This window comes from Callospermophilus lateralis, chromosome 15, assembly GCF_048772815.1.
Source record: "Callospermophilus lateralis isolate mCalLat2 chromosome 15, mCalLat2.hap1, whole genome shotgun sequence".
Taxonomy (NCBI): domain Eukaryota; kingdom Metazoa; phylum Chordata; class Mammalia; order Rodentia; family Sciuridae; genus Callospermophilus; species Callospermophilus lateralis.
In genome coordinates, this window is record NC_135319.1 from 56,108,476 (window position 1) to 56,130,372 (window position 21,897).

The window sequence follows — 21,897 nt, forward strand, 5'->3', positions numbered from 1 at the left end:
CCTCCATGATTGAATACTGGTGGCTTTTAAAGAAGAGAGAGGGAGACCAGAGGGGAGACACAGATTCTTCTCGTCTCTTGCCATGACGTGGCCTATGTCAACTCAGGACTCTGCCAGAAAAATGTCCATCTCCAGATGCAGTCCCTTAACGTTGGACCAGAACCATGAGCCAAAATAAACCTATTTTCTTTATAACTTACCCAGTCTCTGGCATTGTGTTATTAGCAACAGAAAACAGTAGGATGGCCCCTGAATTAAACATGCAAATAGTGCTCCAGTCTTTCTGTTACTCATCTTTTGATTTGCCTCTGAGGCTTCCCACTATTCTGGACCACAGCTGCTAACCCGGATAGGAGTGACCCTGAGAGCCACCGGCTGGGCTCTGTGAACACAGAGTGAGGGATTGCATGTGGAAGGGGCAGTAAGGGAGGAGTGGAGGGCAAGGTGGAACCCAATCTGGACCTACAGGTCCCCTCGGCTTCAGTACTTAGCCTCTCCCCCTGTAGGCCTGGACAGGGGTCAAGTCCAAAACCCAGAGTCTGGGCCTCAAGGTAGAGAGCCAAGAGAATCAGGCTTCCTTGGAAAGGCTCTGCAAGGCACGGAGCTCTGGGTGCCTAGACAACTGCTAGAGTTACGAATCCAGCAATGTAATGTTTTGGGGCCTGTGCAATGCTAAGCCGGCCTGCTCCCCAACCCCAGCACTCCAAGTTCTCTGGGAATCTGGAAAAAGCAGCAGGGATAAGGTTTGGAGTGTCCTCTTCATGGGAGGAGAAGGACCCCTACCCTGTTCTAAACAGGAAAGCTGCAGCTCAGTCCCTGGGAACAGAGGACATAGCTGCAGCTACAAGGCCACAGGTGCAAACTGTAGAGGACGCTGAGAGTGGAGGGGACCCAGCTGAGAGCCAGGAAGAGTGGGATGGACTGGAGGGTGGAATTCTGCGTCACTGTCACCCACTGTGCCACTGAGCCCTTAATGGTCGGGTGGAAGGTATCGCACAGGTTCAGTTTCCCCAGCGTGGAAGCAGGACACGTGAGCCAACAGCTGCCGGCCCCTCCAGCTCCCATGTGTGTACACACACCGCACACCCACACAAGCACCACAACAGCAGCCCAGATTTGTTTACCTGTTGGCAGAAATGCAAACAGAAGCCCTGGAAGTAGGGAGTGGCCCATGGTGCTCCAGCAGTCCAGGTGACAGAGTGGGTTTTTGCTGGGGCTTGTTATCTTTGCAGTCCCCAAGTCCCCCGCTGAATGAGAGGAAGGGCTCATTGCAAAGGGCATGTCCTCTCTTCGCTTTCTAGAAGGAAAGTCCTTAAAGCAGCCAGGCAGGCCCATTTGCAAACCAATTAATAATGTGTAAAGTGCTTTAGGCTGACTGCTAGCTCCTCACGGGAAGCCGCCATGGTGGCGGCCAGGAGGCTGAGCTCATCCCTGTGAGGCGTGAAGCAGGGGCCACACCAAGGATCCATGCCTGCAGCCTGAGCACCGGAAACACAAAAGAGGCTGCCAGGCAGGGGGCTGCCCATCTGGGGTCTTGTGCCCTCTCTGTGGCCCTAGCAAGCAAAGCAGGTAGAAGGAGCACCTCCCCAGAGTCGTCAGACTGGGCTCCACATGCACCATGTCCCTGTGGGCTGAGAACTGAATTACCACGACACTCGAGTTCTCATGTCCCTAAGCTACTTCTTATAGAGTCAGAAAATGGCAGAGATAGCACCTTCAGCCTGGTCTCCCTTTCAGATTATACTTCTCACTGGTCACAAATTTCCAGTGACTTCTCATTAGATTTAAACCAAGTCCCACAATCAATTTGAGAGGCCCCTGTGCTTGAACCCACGTTCCCTCCCAACATTCACCTGTCGCTGCTCTGCCCCCGACTCACCCTGCACACTGGGCAACCTCCTCCTTGCTGATCCTCCAACATGCTGAGCACATTTCAGCCTCAGGACCTTTGAATGTGCTATTCCAGCTGCCCACATCTCCCTGCAGCCAGATCTTGCTTGATGGGCTCCATCACTTCCTTTCAGTCTCCGCAAACACCTCCTTCTGTCCCTGGGCACCTCTCTAAAGTGCTACTCTCTTTCATTGTTTATTTTTCTTCATGGAGGTTATGACTACCTGATCTACTTCATTTAGTGTCCGACTCCCCACCTCCACTAAAACAGCCACCTTCTCCCTGCACAACCTCAGGGTACAGAACAGGGCCTGGCCCATATTCACTGCTCAATGAACATCCAATCCATTTCAAGACAAACAGACCAGAGAGGAAAGGCAGTGACAAAGGGAAAGGGACAAAGCCAGGAGGAAACTGGTGTGAGTCTTGGTCCAGGGCTCTGGAGAGCTACCAGGTACGACACAAGGAACTGGACGGTTCCTCAAAGGCCTAGCTGACACATCCACTCTCTGAGGGCCGGCTGGGCATGGCCCTTTATATGCACTGCGGGAAGCAACTGAGAGGCTAGGTTGGTCCCTCCCACAAATGAGACAGAGTTTTAGAAAATGGGCCCTCGCTCTGGGCACTAATGACTGAGGCTTGCCCTGGTCCGTGCCATGAGATGTTGCACCCACAGCAGGGACTGGGTAAATAAAGTCTGGCACTAGAACTTAGAAAGCATGTGGCTTCCACATCACTGATGAGGGACAAGTCATTTGCCACTCAGACTCCAAATAAGAAGCTGCTTCTCACGCTAAAGATCAAGCAAACCAAAACCCTCCTGTCCCCAGGGCAGAGAGAGAGGTGACAGAGCTGGTATGCTATGAATGCACAAAAGAGAAACCTACAAGTCCCACAAAGAGAAAGCTGCTAGTCCTGGGATAATAAGCAACTAGCAGCAGCATCATGGAGTACTGTTGGGGTAGCAAACACCAGCGATAACCATCCTGGAGAGTTGACCTGCACTCAGCAAAGACCAAGAAACAAAGAGAGATGCCTACAATTGCTAAAGAGCTTGATTAGCATTGAGTGTGGACTTTGAGAAATGACAGGTGGTAAAAACAAGAACAAGGGAAGATCCCAAGGCAGGTCAGCAGGGTCCTGGCACTGACCACAGTCACTGCTCTCAGCTCTCTTAACAGCCCACCTGCCTTCGCCTCCATATTTTCTCCTTGACATTGGGTTTATATCTCATGTTGTACCTGGCTATCATTCCAAAGGCTTTAGCCATTCTTATCAAATCCTTTGTTTGTCTTCAAAATCCCCTAGTTAGAGAACTACCCAATAGGTAGCATGGTTGCCTGGACTGGGTGGACCCACTTGGCCATAAGGAGCAGAGAAGGGTGGAGACACAGCCCCTCCCACATTGCTTTGCTATGTGTGGATCCATTCCAATCCAGTGCTCACAGTTGGGCACCCAGTTCTCTTGCTCACTGTTCTTCCTAAGTATGAGTGTTCTCATTCGTTCGTTCTCTCTCTCTCTCTCTCTCTCTCTCTCTCTCTCTCTCTCTCTCGTTTAGCTTGGCAACTCTTAGGGACAGGGGCCATGTCTCTCTCCCTACAAGGGGTCCAGAGAGGAAGCCCACTCGGGGTGGTAACCTGGCCTTGAAAAACCCTTCTCATCTGAAGAGTAACTCTAGAAGTGAAAATCACCAGCCGTTGTCCCTCCTCCTACCACCTCAGTGAGAAGCCACTAACAGACACCCCTGGTCACATGGGCCACCTCCAACATCTCCAACTCAGATGGGAGATGTCCTGAACTTCCCCCTGTGCTCCTCAGAAGACCTGTAGGTGCCTAGGCAGCATCTCGAGCCCCACAGGACACGGAGACCCCCTCTCCTCCCTCACCCGATGTTTCTTCCAACTGAGTGCTAGAGCAACATTTGGTTTTCTTCACTTGGTTCTAGGGACTATGCTTTCTGACACAGAGCAGGTAAGGAGCCAGCCTTCTGCCAGGTTCCCCTTCTCTGAGCTAACAACCCTTTGACCTTGACCCCAATAGCCCCAGATTGGTTCTATGATTTCAGCAAAGATTATGAGCAGATTCCCAAAACCCTCCACAGACACAGTAACAGGAATACCATTCACAAAGCAGCAGTCCTGGGCCCTTGATGAGCTTTATCTCATGTCATTCCCCTGGCAACCCTATAAGTACGAATATCCCAGCTTACAGACCAGCACAGAGGCTCAAAAGTTGGCACCAAAAGCAGAGCTGAGATCTGACAGTCCCTCAGTTTGCTCCAAAGTCGCTGCCCCTTCCTCCTGGCTGCCAGCATCCCCGACTCCTGAGGAGGCAGCTGAGCATGGAAAAGCAGCAGATTTCCTCAGCAAAGAGAATAGATGGAGTGGGCAAGAGAGGAAGGGGAGGAAGGGGAGGAAGGGGACACTCCCAGGCCCTCTATCCTCTTATTTTATAGAAATTAAAGTGGCTCAAGTCCTGCATCTCCCATGTGGCAGGAAACCACTCTTTTCCCTCCCTTCTCCACGGTGTCCCCAAGGCTTCTCTGGTGGGGTTGGAGTGTGTATGGGTGCTTCTCCTGGTAAATGTTTCCTTCCACATTTTACTACCCTCTGGTTCAATTTATTTAACCTCACCAATGTATCCATCCCTTTGATGTATTAAAAATATGAATAGACTACTAGAAGAAGGTGGGAACTGCAGGCAGGCGGGGCACAGTTGGAGGAAGTAGTTCACTGGGGGCATGCTCTTGGCAATTATATGTCCCTAGCCCCCTTCCTTTCCCCCTCCTTCCCCCCTCCCCCCTCACGGCTGTCATGAGCTGAGCAGATATCCTCCACCTCTCACTTCCGCCATGATGGTTCTGCCTTGGAACCAGTCAACCAGGGACTGAAAGCTCTGAAACTAAATCTTTCATCTTCTAAGTTGTTTCTCTTCAGTATTTGTCACAGTGACGAAAACTTGACCAACACTGGCATGCAGGAGCAATTCTGAAAATGTGGAGATAGGGTCCTGGGGACGGGGAGATGCCGTACCACTCCCTGCAGTTCTCTCCAGGTCACCCTCACAATCCCTGACACCAACCCCCAGCGCATTCCAAACTTGAGAATGTTGCTCAGGGTCATGCCTGAGTCTTCATGTTTCTCCATGCCCTTGGCTCACCCACCTCCCTGTGACGACAACAGTTATTGGGACCTTCTGGATGCACAGTGCCATGGTAGGCTTTGTGAGAGAGGAAAGAGGAAGACCTGCACCCCATGACACACTGTGTTAATTCTTAGAGTAACCTCGAGACTCAGGCATGATTAACTCCATTGTGTAGATGGGGGATCAAAGCCCAGAAAGCCTCAGGATAAGGAAGTAGGGCAGGCATTTGGCCAGGTGTGCCTGGAACTTGCCCTCTCCTTCCCATAGTCAAAAAGGAGATGTAAATGCCTCAGACCCTCTGGGATCCAGAAGCTCCCATGAAAGCAGTTGTTCTGGCTGTCAGGAGAGGGGCAGAGGCAGCCCACCATGCCTGCACATCATTGGCAGAGGTGCTGGCAGGAGAAGCCACTCAGGGGCTGGGGGTGGTGTCATCCCCACATGAGGTCTCAGGCGTGTTCAGTCCACCTACCTGCTCCTCCATGTATTCTACCTGCTCCTCCATGGTGGTGGTCATCAAATCCTCTCTGCATCTAGCTCTAAGATGAAAACAAGCTTCCCCTGGACCTGTCAAGGGTGACAAGTCTCCTTACCCAATAGCACAGAGTGGAAAAGAGGTGGGCTTAGAGTAAAACTGTTCTGAATTCATAGACCAGCTCTGTCACTTTTCACTTGTGAGATTATGAGCAAATCCCCAAATCCCCAAGGCTCCTGTGATCTCTCACAACTCCAACATTGTTGAGAAAATCTGGTAAGACAGAGGGTCCGCATAAGCAAACTTGACAAATAAAGGCTAGTTTACCCATCTCTCTTTCCACATCCCCCTTTTCACCACCCTTATCCCAAAGTCAAGCAATATTGAAAAGTAATAAAAGGAGGCATATGGCCCCAGCACACCCCTAAACTTGCCAGCCAACCATTTCCTCCCAGGAAGCTCATTTGTATACTGGGGTGACAGGAGATGGGTTATAAAACAGTCCCAACTCTCCATCCCTGTATCTTGAGTTGTTTCACACTCAAGAGAAGTCCTCCCCGCAGCAGTAGAATCTCTTTCTCTTGCGGATTGGGCTGACTTTGAGACGTGCTTTGGTCAAGATATTGCACCAGAAGAATGTGCCAGGTCTGAACCTCAGTCTCTGGCAACCCTGAGCACTTATGCTGGCTGTCTTGCAATTCTGCTGCTGCAGATAAATAGGCCTAGGTTCACATGACTGATGATGAGAGACCTGTGTCCTGGTCATCCTATCACCAAAGTTCAAAGGTGGCTGGTTACCATGCTCACCAGCCAGCACAGATGCATGAGACAGCCCAGCTGAAATTAGTTGATCTGACCCAGGTCTACTGACAAGACTCATGAACAGCAACAAATGTTTCTTGTTTCATCACATTGAGTTTCTGGATGGCTTGTTACACTGCACTAGCTGACTAATACAGAGGCCTTTTCCTCTCTAAGCAGACTGGCAGCTCCACAACATGGCAAGTGACCAAGATCAAGTTTCTTCTAACCCCAAGTGAGGGCTCCATTTGGGGGCTACCACATGCAGAGGGCAGCCAACATGGAAGCTGCATGAAACACAGTTTTCTGAGATGAGTTCATGACAATTTGGACAGCATCACCTCACCTCTGCCTTTCACAACACCCCTATGCCTTCCTATGGCACTGCCACCATGCTCCCTATCCAGCCCTTCCATCAGAGGCTCCCCAGGCTGAAAGCCCTTGGGGATCTGAGGTACAGAAAGGGTAGCTGAGTTATTTTGGCTGTCACAAGTGCCCATTTCCCTTTGTAAGTGCCTTTTCTCAGGCCTCCTGCCTCCCCAGTCAAGAGGCTTCTGGGGAGAAACTGACATTTTGCTCAGCTATTTAATGACTGCAAAGGAAGGAAAGAACCCCAGGTGTCTTCAGGCCCATGTTTCAGGTTCATGATCTCTCTCTTTGACCCCAGGAAGGAGCCGACAGTCCTCCTGGACAGCGTGAGTAAAGCCTTCAGCATCCCTGAGCACCAAGAATGAGGTGGCATGACTCAAAAGGTAACTCAGAATAGAAGCAGCCCTCAGCCAGAGAACAAACGCCAGAAAGTCCAACGGCATTTAGACACTACCCGTCCATGATTGCTAGGGTGCTTCTTTGAAATATTAAAAATCAGTGAATAGATAAAGAATAGGTGGCAGCCATCCATAATGAAATTATGGCATATGTTGATAAATGGATGAAAATGGAAAGATCATGCTAAGTGTGAAATAAGCCAGACTCAGAAAGTTAAAGGTCAAATGTTTTCTCCCATATGTGGAAACCAGAGCAAAATAAAGGGGGAGGGGAAGGGAAGGTGGGGGTTCCCATGAAAATGGAAGGGAGGTCAGTGGAATAAAGGAAGAGGGAAGAGGGATGGGAAAGGGGAGGAACTATAAGAAGAAATTGACAAATTATGCCATGTGCATATAAGAATGCACCACAGGGAACTTCATTCATAGAGACATATATATATATATATCACGAATTTTGCAAACTACAAATAAATAGAAGAAAGACCAGTAAACAAGAGGAAAGAGAACAGGGGTGGGAGAAGGGGCAGGAAAGAGAAAGTACTAGGAACTCAAATGGAGCAAATTATATTCCATGCATGTATGGTTATGTCAAAATGAACCCAAATAATATGTATAACTATAATACACTAAATAAAAACATTTAAAAATTCAAACAAATTTTCTTTCAGAACAGTGTTTTACTGGGGTATCCCTACTTGCCAGGAGCACTAAGAATGTATGCAGTCAACCTTCTGGGCAGTTGAATTCTAAACAATATTTGTATGGAGGCAGAAGCCAGTGCTCCCGAGAGTCCACCCTTCCTTTATCCATTTGCCAACCATCTTGCCCAAACCCGAAGAAGGTGACTAGAAAAGATGAGCAGGTCCCAGTTCCTGTGCCTAACACTCCCATGTCACAACAGATGAAAGACGCAACAAATGGTCATGTCAAAAGTGACGGGTGCGAGGTTGGCTCTCAGTTGATGTATCAGTGGAGGTGTGTTGGGTAGCAGCAGGTCCTGAGGATGTGACAATGGATTGGGACACCAGAGGCCAGCAAGACTAGTACTGCTTAGTCACAGAGGGTATCTCCTGACAACTTCCCCAGCAAACATGGAGCTTGAAAGGATGAGCAAGAAGCGAGGGACAGAGAAGGACGAGGATGAAGTCCTTGTGAAGTCTCCAAACACAGGACCTAATAGGACAACTCTCTATTCTTTATCCCATCTCAGCCAGGCCCTGAGTTCTGACTGCCTCTCACAGCTGCTGAGCTCCAAACCTGCCAGAATAAACTAGAAAATGTCTCTTCCTTGTGATCTCATTTCTAAAAACTTGCGAGAGAAAAAATGAATTTCTCAGACTCACAGTACTTTTGCTAAAGTGCCAAGGCTTTATAATCTGTAAACAGTAGGATATGATTAAATGCAAATGTGGGGCCATATTTAAGAATTAATCTTCTATAATTAATTAGTAATTGAAAATATTCTGGTAAATGATACTTAAATGACACAGAATTATCCTAGCTTTGAGTGATAAAGTCGTCTGCTAAAAATTTACAGTGTTGGCGTGAGAAATATTTGCCTATATCATGTGGGACAACAGAACATGGTGATTACTTAATTTACCCTGGCTATAAATGCAGTAAGAGCATAATCTTTATATTCAAATTATGGGAGATTCACTCACTGCAGCAGAATCAGAGAAGCAACTGATTTGAAGCCAGGAGGTAACCCAGTTCTGTTAAGGATCAAATTGGCCTCTAGCCATGCTCCATGCCTGGGAAGCCACTCCGGGGAAGCTTGTTGGGAGAAACTCCTTCCCACATTGTCCTGTCACTCTCACTACTCTGCTCAGCCTGAGCAAAAGGTGCCACTCACTCCCAGAGCAATGGGAAGCTGTCCTACAGCCATTCCCCTTCCTGTTCTTTCTCCCATCCTTCTGGTATCTAACTGCAGTGGCACCTGTTGCCACTGTCACTTTGTAACCACCATTTCCTTCCCAGCATTGCAATGCAATGCTTTCCTCAAGCCATTTTGCTACCAACAAGGCTGCTATTCTGCTTGATGTGTGCATACATATTGATGTACGGGTATGCACAGGTGTTTGTTTGTGTAAGTGTATGGCAGCCCCCAAAGGACTGTGCCAGTCTCAGAATCTGATTGTACCAGTGTATGTGGATGTTTGATTATATCCTTGGATTATCGTGTGTCCTCCCTGTGTATGTATGTGTGGGGGCATGTACATGAGTGTGTGCCCAGCTTCCCACACCTGCCTGCACTGCTGCTTACCATAAATCTGGCTCTCATACACTGTACCAAATTGTCCCCTGCCACACGCACCAGCTAGTCCAGGACCATCCTACCTGAAGGAGCATCCCAGGCCCTGTTTACCGACTTATCTTGGATTAGGATACATTTCTTAGGCAAAATTAAGCTTTCCCAGTTGCAAAGTGTCAAGGCCAAATGCCTATGCTGAGAGGTTTCTCTAGGACTTATTGAAAAGCCAAAGACACACACAAGAAAAACCTAACTGCAGGCCTCTCTACTGAAAGTAACAAAATATAAAATATCCATTCATTTATTCCCTCAACAGCCTCTGTGGACCAGGCCTTGTACTGTTCTCAGAAGATAAGATTGGTAAACACCATACAGTTCCTGACCCTGAGGGCATCACATGCAGATTGCCCAACATCTAGAGGACACACAGAGATGGACCGACGCCTGGGTGCTGGTGCAAGGCAGGCTGCATCTGTCACCTGTGAACTGTGAGCAAGGAACAGAAACTCTTCTCCACAAGTGTACAAATGGTTGAAATTGACTCATTTTTCCACTCTTTTGTTTCCAGTGAGACAAAAGAAATGGAGAAGGAGAAAAGGAAATGTGGGGGGAAACAAAAAGAAAGAGGGAGGCCAATGAACAGCTAAAGTGGAGGACCACTTTTCACTGAGAGGTGAAAGGTCAAAGTCCTGGAGCTCCCAACAATGCCCACACATACTTGGAGGGGGTCTCAGTAGTCAGGATCACAGCCTCTCTGCCAACTACTGGGAACGCCAAGCAATACATGGCTTTGGTGTGTGGACACAAGTTTCAATGTCACAGCTGGTCTCAGCGAGGAGATACCAATGTTCCTGCCCAGAACTTGATATGATTCCTGATTTGCAAGAGGCACCCATTAAGTACATGCTGGGTGAGTGGAGATTGGATAGATGGATTGAAACAGATGGGCAGATGAAAGGATAAACATGATGGACAGCTAACAGACTGACGGGTGAGGACGATTTCTACCAAAAAGCCAAGATAGAGCCTAAGACCAAAACTGACAATGGACTGAGGTCTCCCCATCAAACCTGACCTGGAGGGAGCCGAAGCAGTAAGATGTATAAACAGTATGCCATTGACCTCTCAGAACCTGAAACGGACCCAAGAACAAACCAGTCTTGAAGCAGAGATTCCTGGCCCCCAACTAGGGAGCTCTCCCTGCTGCCATCTCAGCCTCAGCTCCAGCCACTCCTGGTCCTGCACACCCACCACTGCTAAGACCCTCTCCCCTACTCCCGCCCTTATCCATATAGTTAGTGAGAGTCATTCCTATAGACCCAACCTGAGTGTCACCTACTCCAGAAAGCTTTCCTGGATCCTCAGGCCACCCTATCTCTTCCTGCCTAGAGGGATTGCTCCATGCTCAAAGTCTCAAAAGGGCCAGTTCACACTGCTGCCATCACAGGTAAAGACAATATCACAGGGGAGGTTGTCACCCACTGAAGCCTCACTCAGCATCCAGCAGCCCAGAAAAGAGCCAATACCTGACAGAGAAGATAATATAACCAACTAGGGTATACTGGGAAAAGCCATTCTCCCTCCAAGGCCCAGGGCAAAGCAGAACAAGCTCCACTTAGAAGAAGGGATTCCCCATGACCTGCACCCTCAAGAGCCCTCAAGGGAACCCTATGGTGAGCCCCGGATCTGGAACAAGGAAACCAGGGCACTGTCACCTCTAAGCCCAGGCTCTGCAAAGGGAGTCTTCAAACCACTTTTTTAAGATGATACATTGATGTGGTGGCTGTTGAGACTGTCAAAAAGACTCAGAGGAGAAAATGTGGAATTAAGATTGAACAATGGACAGATCCAAATGGAATCTCCTACAGAAGCCCAAAGAGTTCTCCAATCAAGTTCCAATGCCTCAGTCTGCTACAGCCCAGGGTCCCTGAACCTGCCAGCTCCAGCCAGTGTGGCCCTTTGTGAAGTGGGATGACAGAGAGGCCAGTGTACCATTTGTCCCCCAGGCCAAGAGTCACCCATAGTGAAAGGACGCTTTGGAGACACTGCTCAGAGAAGCAGTTCCCAGTGCAGCAAATTAGCAGACTGGTAGGTTACAATGGGAAGCCATGTCCTTGTCACGAAAGAGTTGCCGTTGAAGGTGCCAGCTTAGCAGATTCACATTCAGCAAAATGTAAGAGGCAGATCTGTCTTCCTCACCCAATCCCATTCCACAGGGTTTTTCAGCAGAGAAAGCGCCATTACAGCTGAGAAGGACACACAACCCACACAGCTATACCATTCCCCATTGGGCACAACATCGACATATTATCCAGGGCTGTGGTGGCCAGGAGTCTGTTTACTTCTTCATAACAGTGTTTTAAGTTTCACAAAATTCAGAATATGCTCTATGTTGGGTTACCCTGTGAACATCATCTATCTTTATCACAACAAAAGGAAGTTGGATCCGAATGCTCAAGAAGCCCTAATAATGTCCCCAGACAGTGGTGAAGGCTTTGGGAAGGGATAGCATTCCCAATTATATCCTAGGAGACCTTCTAGGCCAGTCACTCAGACAGTCATGTTCACTAAAACTCTTTGGACGTAATACCTGAAAAAAAAACCTCTCCAGACCTTAGCTAGAGGCAACCAAAACATATCTTCCCCCCAGAAAGCCAGCACAGCTATATGCTACCCACTACAGAAAGTGTAGTATAATGTGTTCTCTGTAGTTACCACCAAGGAGCTCTGGAGCTGGTCAAATCTAGATTCAAATTCTGTTCAATCCCTTAGTGGCAATCTGTATGACTTTAAGCAAGCATTTAACTTCTTCTGTTTTGCAGTTTTCTTGTGTGCAAGGTGTACAGATAAGAGAACACACAAAAGGGCCAGGCCCTTGATGGGCATCCAGAAACAATGGCTTCTTCTTCTCCCAATGGCAGGGCAGAGGACTGGCAACCAAGATTCTCACCAATGCGAGCCGAACTCAAGAGCAGGAGTGGTTTGCGCTGTGCCCAGAGTCCATATGTCATACTTGCCATCAGTCTCCCATCACCCCTCCCAGAGACTTGTCACTCTTGTCTGATATTGAAAATAGACACTCCAGTGCCCACCCCCCAGCCCTGAAGAACCCAGCAACACAAAGGTTTTGCAAACACAGCCTGGGGAATTGGAAAAGGCAGCAGACCAGAGCCTAGCAGAGCGTATCCAGCACTACAGGAGTTTGCATAATTAACCGCTTGCAAATAATGTCTTTAGGGCAGTATTGGTTGTGTGTTAAATCCTTCCAGGGCCTGGAAACAAGAAGGGACTGAATTTTTCTCTGGAAGCAAAATGCATGTATATGTGTGGTGAAAAAGACAGATGCTTCTCAAAAAAGCTCCGTGCCAAGTGTTTAATCATCACTGTCACCTCCCTTATCCCTGTTTTACATATGCAGAAACTGAGGCTCCAAAGGTGAGTCAAGTTGGCCAAGGTCACACAAATAGGAAGAGAAGCTGGGACTTGACCCCAAATCTGTTGAACTCCAAAGCCAGTATTCTTTCCACTCCCAAACTTCATGGCAGAACAGCGGAAAGGAGGAAGGGAAGCAAGAAGAGAGGGCAAGGCATTAGCAAGAAGGAGAAGGGAGGAGGCTGGCAAAAGAATTATCAGACAGCATCCCCACAGCATGTGCTGGCTGGGGGTAAAGAGCAAGGAGAAAAGCCATCCCAGGAGCAGACTTTTGCAAATACGCTGCTGGAAACATTCTGAGAAAGGCTGGGCACATTAGTGGTGCTAATCCTAGTCTGCCCATTACTGGACTGAATCACTGCATACAGCAAAATAGGTTCTGGTGAAAATGGAGAGAGCCAACAGGACATCACAACCCAGCTGACCACCAGCGTGATCAGGGGCCCTGATTAGCCAAGAGCGTCGGGGCTGCCGGCCAATTGCACCAAATTAAGTGTTCCCAATTTCAAGTTCTCTGGCAGTGGGCTTCGTGCTGGTTCCTGATGCATGAGGTAGCATTTTGAGTAATAATTAATTAGAGGGGAAAGCAGAATAAGCAAAGCAAAGTACATCAAATGGAATTAGTATAATTTTGCCTTTCTCTTTATTCCACTTTCAATCACAGAAGGCCAGCAAGGTGATTTGGATTGTGTGGAGAAAGGGCAGGGAGCATCCAGCTGCCCTATCACCCATTCAGGGCTCCCCTGCTCCCAGGCACATCCATATCCCTAACATACCCACCCCTGCAAAAACCAACGCAGGCTGAAGAGGGCCCATCAACTAACTGCTCACGGATCACCTCTCTGTCATGAGATCATGGGGGCCAGCACCAATCAGCCAGCTCATTCTAGTTTGGAGTTCTCCAGTTTGTTATCAAATTAATACATTCTTTATTAAGCTGGTGAGTCCTGTCTTCATTAGAAAGTCCTAACCCCTAAAAGAGGTATTTTAAAACACACATGTGTGCGCACATGCACACACCTGCACACACACACACTGATTAGCCCAAGCACCAAAGAAATAAGCATGCACAAGGTATCATTTGACAATATGCAACAGACACCTCCTCCAGATGCTAACAAATCCGCAGCAGACCTGCCCACTTCTGAAGAGAACTAGAAATTTATTTTATTCCCACAGTCAACAAAGAGGAAAATTAAGGGGAGGAGGAAAAAAAAAAGCAAATCTGAGTTTTGACTCAGAAATTTCTGACAGTGACTTGTAAGCAAGCTTCCCACCAGCTACGACACAGCCTCTCAGAGCCTGAGAAGGCCTTGGATCACCTGTCGGACCAATCAGCAGCAGAGCCTTGCTCAGGCCAACCCCTGCATGGCCATGTGTTTTAGGCCAACGTCCATGGATTGCCCCATCTGTTTTGGCCTATGCGAGAAGGCTGCGCCTTGCAGCTCACCTGTGCCATCCCCTATGACCCGTGGGGACGTGGCATCTGCAGCCTCAGGCTCCCATGACCTACCTCATTGATGAAGGAGTGCGCCCCCTGCGGGCTGAGCAATAGGATGGCACGGCGCAGCGTGTCCCGGTAACGATTCAGTTCCTCTGTCTTCATGGTGGTGAAGAGGCTGGTGAACACGTGGCTAATGTTCTTGTCCACCTTTTGCAGAGAAACATCAAGGCCCAGCCGCGAGGCCTGATCCAGAAAGCTTTGGAGCCCACGGATGTCTGAAAGTGGAAGAAGAGGAGGAGGAGGAGAGAATTATCTTTAAGTGGGAAGGGAACTTGAAGGGATTCTAACTCCAATGCTCCCCTCCTGGGCAATCTACCACCAGAAGCAAGGGTTCAAGTTTGCTACCATGGTCCAGAGAGGCCATGTGCCCAGTGCCCAGCCCAGAGTGACTATGTCTGTCTATCACCATGGAGAGCCCTTCCTGCCATTCAAAAAGTCATATGGTCAGAATGCACCAATGACGATCAGCTTCTCTTCTCTCCCTGTATGAGCCCAGTTCTGGCAGTTATGTCCTCCAGGCTATGTGAGCTGGTGGTCCCTGGCCACGGCCCCAGTTCCCTCCACCTCCTTCTGCTCCTTGCAGTTGAGACCTCTTGACTCAGTGGTGTGTTGAGGCCACTGGCCTCCCAAAACAGATATAAAGAGGTTTAAAAAAGCTTATTCTTCTTTTATTCTTTTTTTTAGCTGACACATAAGAATTATACTCATTTACAAAGTACAGTATAATGTTTCAGTACATGTAGATATTATATAAAAAGCAAATCAGGGCAATTAGAATACCCATCCCCTCATAAATTTATTATTGATTAGTGGTGAGAACATTCAAAATACTCTCATCTACTCAGCAATTTTCAACACGATATTGTCAACCATAGTCACTCTTATATGCAACAGAACATCAGAATTTATTCCTCCTATCTAACTGCATTTGTACCCACTGATCAATCTCTCTCTCCCCTGCTTCTAGTTACACTCCCCAGCCTCTGGGGAACCACAGTTATACTCATTACTTCTATGAGATCAACATTTTTAGATTCTACAAGAGTGATATAATGCAGTCTTTGTTTACTACAACACTAGCCACAAAAAAACAAAGCATAGAAGCAACCTAAGTGTCCATCAACTGATGAACAAAGAAATGTGGTAGATATGCACAGTGGAGCACTATTTGATCATAAAAAAGGAGATCCTGACGTTGGTGCCAACACAAATAAACCTGGAGGACATTATGTAAAGTAAAATAAACCAGGCACAGAAAGACAATTCTTAACCAATCAGAGGGTGTGGATATGGCTCAAGGCACTGAACACAAGAGGAACAGGGACATCCCAACTATAAATACTCACCAGAGCTGTAAACCTCTCCTCTCCTGAGCACAGCATGGCTCATACCTGTGCATTGTAAGCTGGAGACCATCTCAGCACTAAGCAGCTGCCCACACACAAACCAGCAGTGGGCTCCTATGTCTGGCATGCAATAGCTTTCTGCGGGTGCTAATGAGAGTTCCTCCCAGATCTTGTCTATCCCATAACATAGCCATAAGCCACATGTAGCTATTAAATTTTAATAAATAGGTTGACTTATTAAGTTAATTAAAATGAAAGAAAAATCCATACTTAGTTCCTCACAGTAGTCACATTTCAAGTACCCAACAGCCAATCTGGCTGTTGGTTACCATATTGGACAGTGCAGATAGAGATGATATGTGATAGATCATCACAGGAAGTCCTACTGTAGTGCACTGCCTGCAGAAACCATCTTTTAACCAGCATAGTGCAAGTGATGTCCCCAAATATGATAGATCAGCTGCCTCAGGCCCCTGGTAATGTCCTCCCTCCTCCCATGCCTTTTCCCTGGCATCATGAAGACCTCTCCAGTGCTGCTTCTGACTTTAGCCATATGGCCTGCCTTGGCCTATGGGACGATAGTAAACTTAGCACGGAGGTTCAAATGAGTATTTGTGCATCTCCATGTTTGCTCTTCAGAACATCCACTACCTTCAGAACATCCTTAAGCTATCCTGCTGAAGGGATGAGCAGACAGAAGACTCAGGCCAGCCCCCAAGTAGTCACTCCCAGCCACATGCCAGCTGAACTCAGACACATGAGTGAGGCCAGAGCAGCTGCCTGGCTGAACTATAGACTCATCAAAAATAATAAATGACTCTTGTTCTAAGCCACTAAATTTTGAGATGGTTTGTTTCCCAGCAATAACTAACTGATAAGCCAAGATCATTGGATGGATTATATCTAGTAGACCTCATGAAAATGTAAATGAAACAGCAAGGTCTGTACCTTAAAAAGTCACCCCTTCACAAATTGCCTGTAGCACTATCCACATGGGCTGAGCGTGAGCCAGACCGGGAGTGAAGCCATGTGTCCACAGGAAGCTTCTGCAGCCTTGTCCCTTGCCCAGGACGCTCACAGTCTTCACTATCCCCATGACTTAGCTATGACTCAGATCTGAACATAGCTGATAGGACAGATGTGAGGTGGGACCCTGGGATGTACCATCTACCAGTTCCTGCTCCTCTGAGCACCTTTGAAGGCCATTGAAAGTCTTTAAAGTGACGAGACTAATCACAGAGTGCCTTCCTGTGTGTTTACAAGACACATGCACCAAGAAGCTTCATATAGGTTCATAAATCTGGTAGTGCCACCCATGTGATACTAGGGACCTCAGGAATCATGCCAGGATGGCCAAACTTCTCAGACTGGGGAAGAAGTTCCTTTTAGTCACTTTTCTGAGGACCCCCAGGCTAAAGCATCTCAATGTGGGGGGCTATTTCATTGCCTTAGGGATTAGAAGGTGACAAGAGCAGTAGAAATCATCTAAGGACATACATAGAGGACAAGATTCCTCAGAGCTCTTGCATGCCCTTGGCTACTGTTTCTGGCTCTTGCTTGGACAGTTCCTAATGGGACTGAGCCATCAGAGAGAGGTTAAGGTCCCGACAGGCAACAGCTGACTTCTCCCTCCTAGAAATTAGTGATGCCGGCTGAAAGTTCCCAAAGGACCACAGCCCTGGCCGCAACTGCCTGCTCCCACCTGACTGAAAAGGTCGACTCCCAGCCTCCATTCTCTGGAGCTCTTATTTGGCATACTCGGGGAGGGCTTGGAGCAGGTAACCATCAGGAGCACAAGCTAATTTTGCAGTCCCTCTGCCCACTTCCCAAGAATGGAGCCAAGAAAGCCCCATTTCTCCAACAAAAGTAATTTTCTCTTTTCTTGCAAGAGACCAAGTTTGCAATGCTACCCTCTTCCACCCACAACAACGCCAGCTCTCTTCAGCTGCTCCCCAAGAAGGGAGAATTTCCCAAGAGAATAGACCAGGGACAGAGCAGGGACCGTGACTCCCATGGAATTTTGTACCTGGCCCAGGCCCTCCCTAACAAGCTACCTGTACAGACTAGCCAAGCCCATCCACCATCTTGGGTGCAGCTACCCTCAACAGGCCCACCCCACTTCCACCCGCAGGCAGGGAGCTAACTAGAGCCACATCAAGAATCACATCAGTTCTATCCCAGAAAAGGCACGAGAAGGTAAGTGGCCCCAGATCTCTGAAGCATAAACCGTGGAACAGCCACCAGCAGGGACAGGGAAAGGCTCCCACTGTAAGAACTCCCTCCCCAGGGGAAGAGGAAGTGCAGGGAACATGGGGAAGCCTATTCCTGTGAGGGATGGGACACAGCCATGCCAGGACAAGCCTCAGGATCTTGACTCACTCTTCCTTCTATTCTCCAATATTCACCAAGAGCTTTCTCTGTGGGGCACCTTCCCCGGGTGCTGAAAAACAAAACTGGATGAGCACATGGTGTTCTTGCTGAGGTGGAACTTTCATTTCAGGAGCTGAGAACAGACCAGAATAAACAGTGGGCTAAACAGATAATTTCCAATGGTGATAAGGGCCCTAAAGAAAATCCACGTTTGTCTAGAGGAGACTTGGAGTGGGGGAAGTAGGAAAAGGCCCCTGTAAGGAAGCAAAAGTGAGCAGGCAGCTCTGGAAACCTCTCAGGGAAGAAACAGCACATGGAAAGTTCCAGAATGAGGCATCTTCAACACCAAATGAAAAGTCTTGCTCACCCCATGGGGAAGCCTAGACTGTGGAGCTGCCAGAGAAGCCAAGGAGCAGCAGGCACCAGGGACCACCAGGAGAACAGGAGAGATGGGCATCCCATGCCTGTCCCTCTTCCCCTCTGTAGAAAGGCTCCCTAATGCTAATGCTCCGCATGTCTAGGTGACTTGCCTGTCTCCCCCAAGTCTGGCTCAACATACATCACTCTTATCTAAATCTCAAGTCATTAACAAATGGGGAACCTTCCTCCTCTTTGTCTTCCACTGGTTCTCTAGAAAGTACAGTCCAGCCACCCATCCTGAAGCCCTCATCTCCCTGGGCTTCAAGACACTCTATGCTATTTCTCTGCCCACCTACTTTCCAACCTCTCCCTCTCACATGTCCAGTCCTATTCCCAGATCATCCTGGGCTTCCTTCCGAACCACTCATATGTCCCCCCTCCTGTCTCTGAGTGCAACACCACCAGACACACATTTACAGAGGCCCATGTTCTAGGCTGGTGGAGGCCTCTCCACTCTTGCTCCTAAACACCGGGTGGCCACCTCCACTATACCTTCTCAGGTTCATCATCCACTCCTCCCTGGACTTCTGCATCAGCCTGCACCAAGGGGCCCTCGTGTCAGCCTGCTACTGCCTTCCACCAGCCTGTGTGCTCTGAAGGTCATGTCTGTTCTAATAATATAGCCCATCTCTGACCTTCAGCGAACAGCAAAAGTTTATTTAAAAAGTTGCCAAGAAAGTAATATCCTCAAAAGCATCAGTCAATCAACTAAACAAACAAAAAGCCTTCTAGAGATGTTATCAATGCTCACAAAATAAACTCAGAGTAACTTCGCTTGGACTGAGAGTCTGGTCCTAAGAGTCTTTTCCCTTTTAGTTTTTGTGCCCCCATCACCACCCTCCAGTACCACCTCCACAAACTAGGCACCCTGAGTTCCAGGAAAAGAAACTCTTTGCTCCTTCCCTGGAGATTCCCCTACCCACACTCTACCTGGACACTCCTAGTTTAAAATTTACTAGGAGCTCCATTCCTCCATCAAGATAAAACTCACATCATGTTCCCCCAGGGCCATCTCAGCCCCTCAAGTTGAAATGCAAGACTTACTCAAATTTAATAGTATAAAGTCTGATAGTAATATAAATGTCTAATAGTAAGACATGGGCACAGGGAACAGGGTCTTCCTCATTTCTCTATCCAACCCAAGGCTCAGCACCCAGCACAGACTCAGGACGTTGAGCATTTGTGGAGTAGAATTGAACCAAAGCAAACAGCAGCCTGAAAGCCGCTGTGACTTGAGCAACCCCGCAATGACGACACATTGGTGGAGGCAAAGTCCTACTAGGCAAGGGAGTGAAGTTGGGAAGTTTCTTCAAAACCTAAGGTTGTCACCGTGACTATCCCTCTATGGCTTTGATAAAAAAATCAGACAGTCACTGGGTATTTTAAATACTTTTTCTGAAAAGTAATTGAAATGAAAGAACACATATCAAATTGCTTCCCCTACGATTTCAATTTCCCAGAAAGGTCCAAGCACTGAGAGTACTTATGAAGAATATTTTACCATCTGTAATGTACATAGATATGTATGAAGGCTGCCATCTCACACCCAGAAGGAGTTCACAGTTAGAAGAGTTTGGGGATTATTGGCAAATTTTCCAAAGACTGAGAAACAATTTTGATTCTACAGATTTTTTTCTTTCTTTCTTTCCTATCTGGCTTCCCAAAGATATGCTTTAAGTTTCTTCCCAGATGTAGTTTATCCATCATTCAAGCTCCTTCCTAAGACTCCTGTCCAGGCTCCTTTACCGCTTCGTCTCCTTCCTGCTGCCAACTCCAAATGCCACCATCATTGTCACAGGCCTGGAGCAGCTACAAAAAAAAACTGGGGTGTGAGGGAGGCTGGGTCTGCAAGTGAGGAAGTGCCCACCATTTCCAAGAAAAGAGATTATAAAGACCCACCTGCTGTGGCTCCAATCACAAGGAATACCCTTGCCCTCTGCCCAGAATCCTCTGCCCACAAGTGTCCAGCTACACATTCCCTTGCCCTCCCTGCATCCCAACTTTCCCACTCTTCCTCTCTCCCTCCCTCCCTTCTTCCTTCTTTCCTTCCTTTCACCTTTTCTCTCTTCCTTCCCCAAATGTTTTGCAAGTCATGCTGTGGGCCAGGCCCTAAGCTGGACGCCAGAGCCGCAGTATGTTCAAACTTCACACAGGCCTGTCCCTGAGCAACTCTGGTCCCAAGGGTGAGCTCCAAAGCAGGGAGCAGCTCCCTTCTGCCACTCACTGAGAAACTTCTGTGTCCTGGAATGTGTTCCATTTGCAGAATGTGTTTCATGAATAAATTAATTCATTGCAATTAATCCATGCAAGTGATTATGAAAGTCACGCAGAGCATCCAGCAGGCCAGGTCAGCAAAAGGAGGAGCAGGGACACACAACTGTGGCACACCAGCATCTTTCATTAAAATAGAAAGCAGGTATCTCCCTGTCCAGGGTGACAAGGTGCTCCAGGGCCCAGGTAGGGGTTGTCTTCAATGAGCAGGACAGTGGTGACCCCACATCTCAGCAGCACAGGGCCGCCACTCTGGGAGAGAGGACTCACTGTCACTGTCACAGTCCTGGCTGCCCACCACATTCAAGGCAAGTCTGGTCTTGGGGCCTTCCAGAATGACTTCCTATCCTTCATCTCCCCAAAGCCAATTCCTGGAGATACTACTGTGGGCCCCAGAGCACCCCTATCATATACAAACCACCTACACAGACCCCATACCTCAACCTCAACCACCTTTCTTACTGGCCTTTTATATACTCAGGGCCACCGTCCACCTTCCCTGATCACCCCAGGGTCAGGGACCAGATTTCCAGGGACAGCCATATATCCCAGGTCCACTGAAAGTATTTAGACCAGACAACCCTAAACCTGCCTCTCCTATTCCTTCCCATGCAGATCACAAAAAAGGCTCTTGCTCACAGTCGCCTCCACTCACCCCACCTCCTGTGATGCAGCTCTATGACATGACAGGCCCTCCTCTCTTGAGATCTGTGAGAACAAACTCTTTTTTAGAGATGACCATCTCCTGATCTGTTGGCCTTGCCATCCATCAATAATAAAACCTACATGAATACTCCCATGATCAGTGCAGCACTATACACAATAGCCAAGATATGGAATCAATCTATGTGTTCATCAGTAGATGAATGGAAAAACAAATACACACACACACACACACACACACACACACAAGGGAATACTATTCAGACATATAAAAGAATGAAATCTTGTCATTTACAACAACACAGATAAGCCTGAAGCACATTATGTTAAGTGCAACAAGCCAGACACAGAAAGACAAATACTATATGATCTCTCTTACACATGTGGAAAAAATTGAACTCACAGAAATAGGGAATCAGCTGCTAGTTACTAGAGGCTGACGGCTAGGGCAATTGGAAAGATATTGGTCAAAGGACAGAAACTTTCAGTTTTAGACAGGAGGAATAAGTTCAGCAGTTTTATTGTATAAACAATGAGTGTAGTTGAGAACAATATATTGTA

At 47.9% G+C, this 21,897-nt stretch overlaps 1 protein-coding gene across 1 annotated transcript in view; it reads right to left on the reverse strand.

The window, feature by feature from the left end:
* Positions 1-21,897, reverse strand: part of Grid1 (glutamate ionotropic receptor delta type subunit 1) — a 695,729-nt gene that overhangs the window by 449,627 nt on the left and 224,205 nt on the right. Inside the window, exon 4 of the mRNA XM_076834762.1 lies at positions 14,276-14,481. Within this exon, the coding sequence (XP_076690877.1) occupies positions 14,276-14,481 (206 nt within the window). The remainder of the gene's footprint in view (positions 1-14,275; positions 14,482-21,897) is intronic.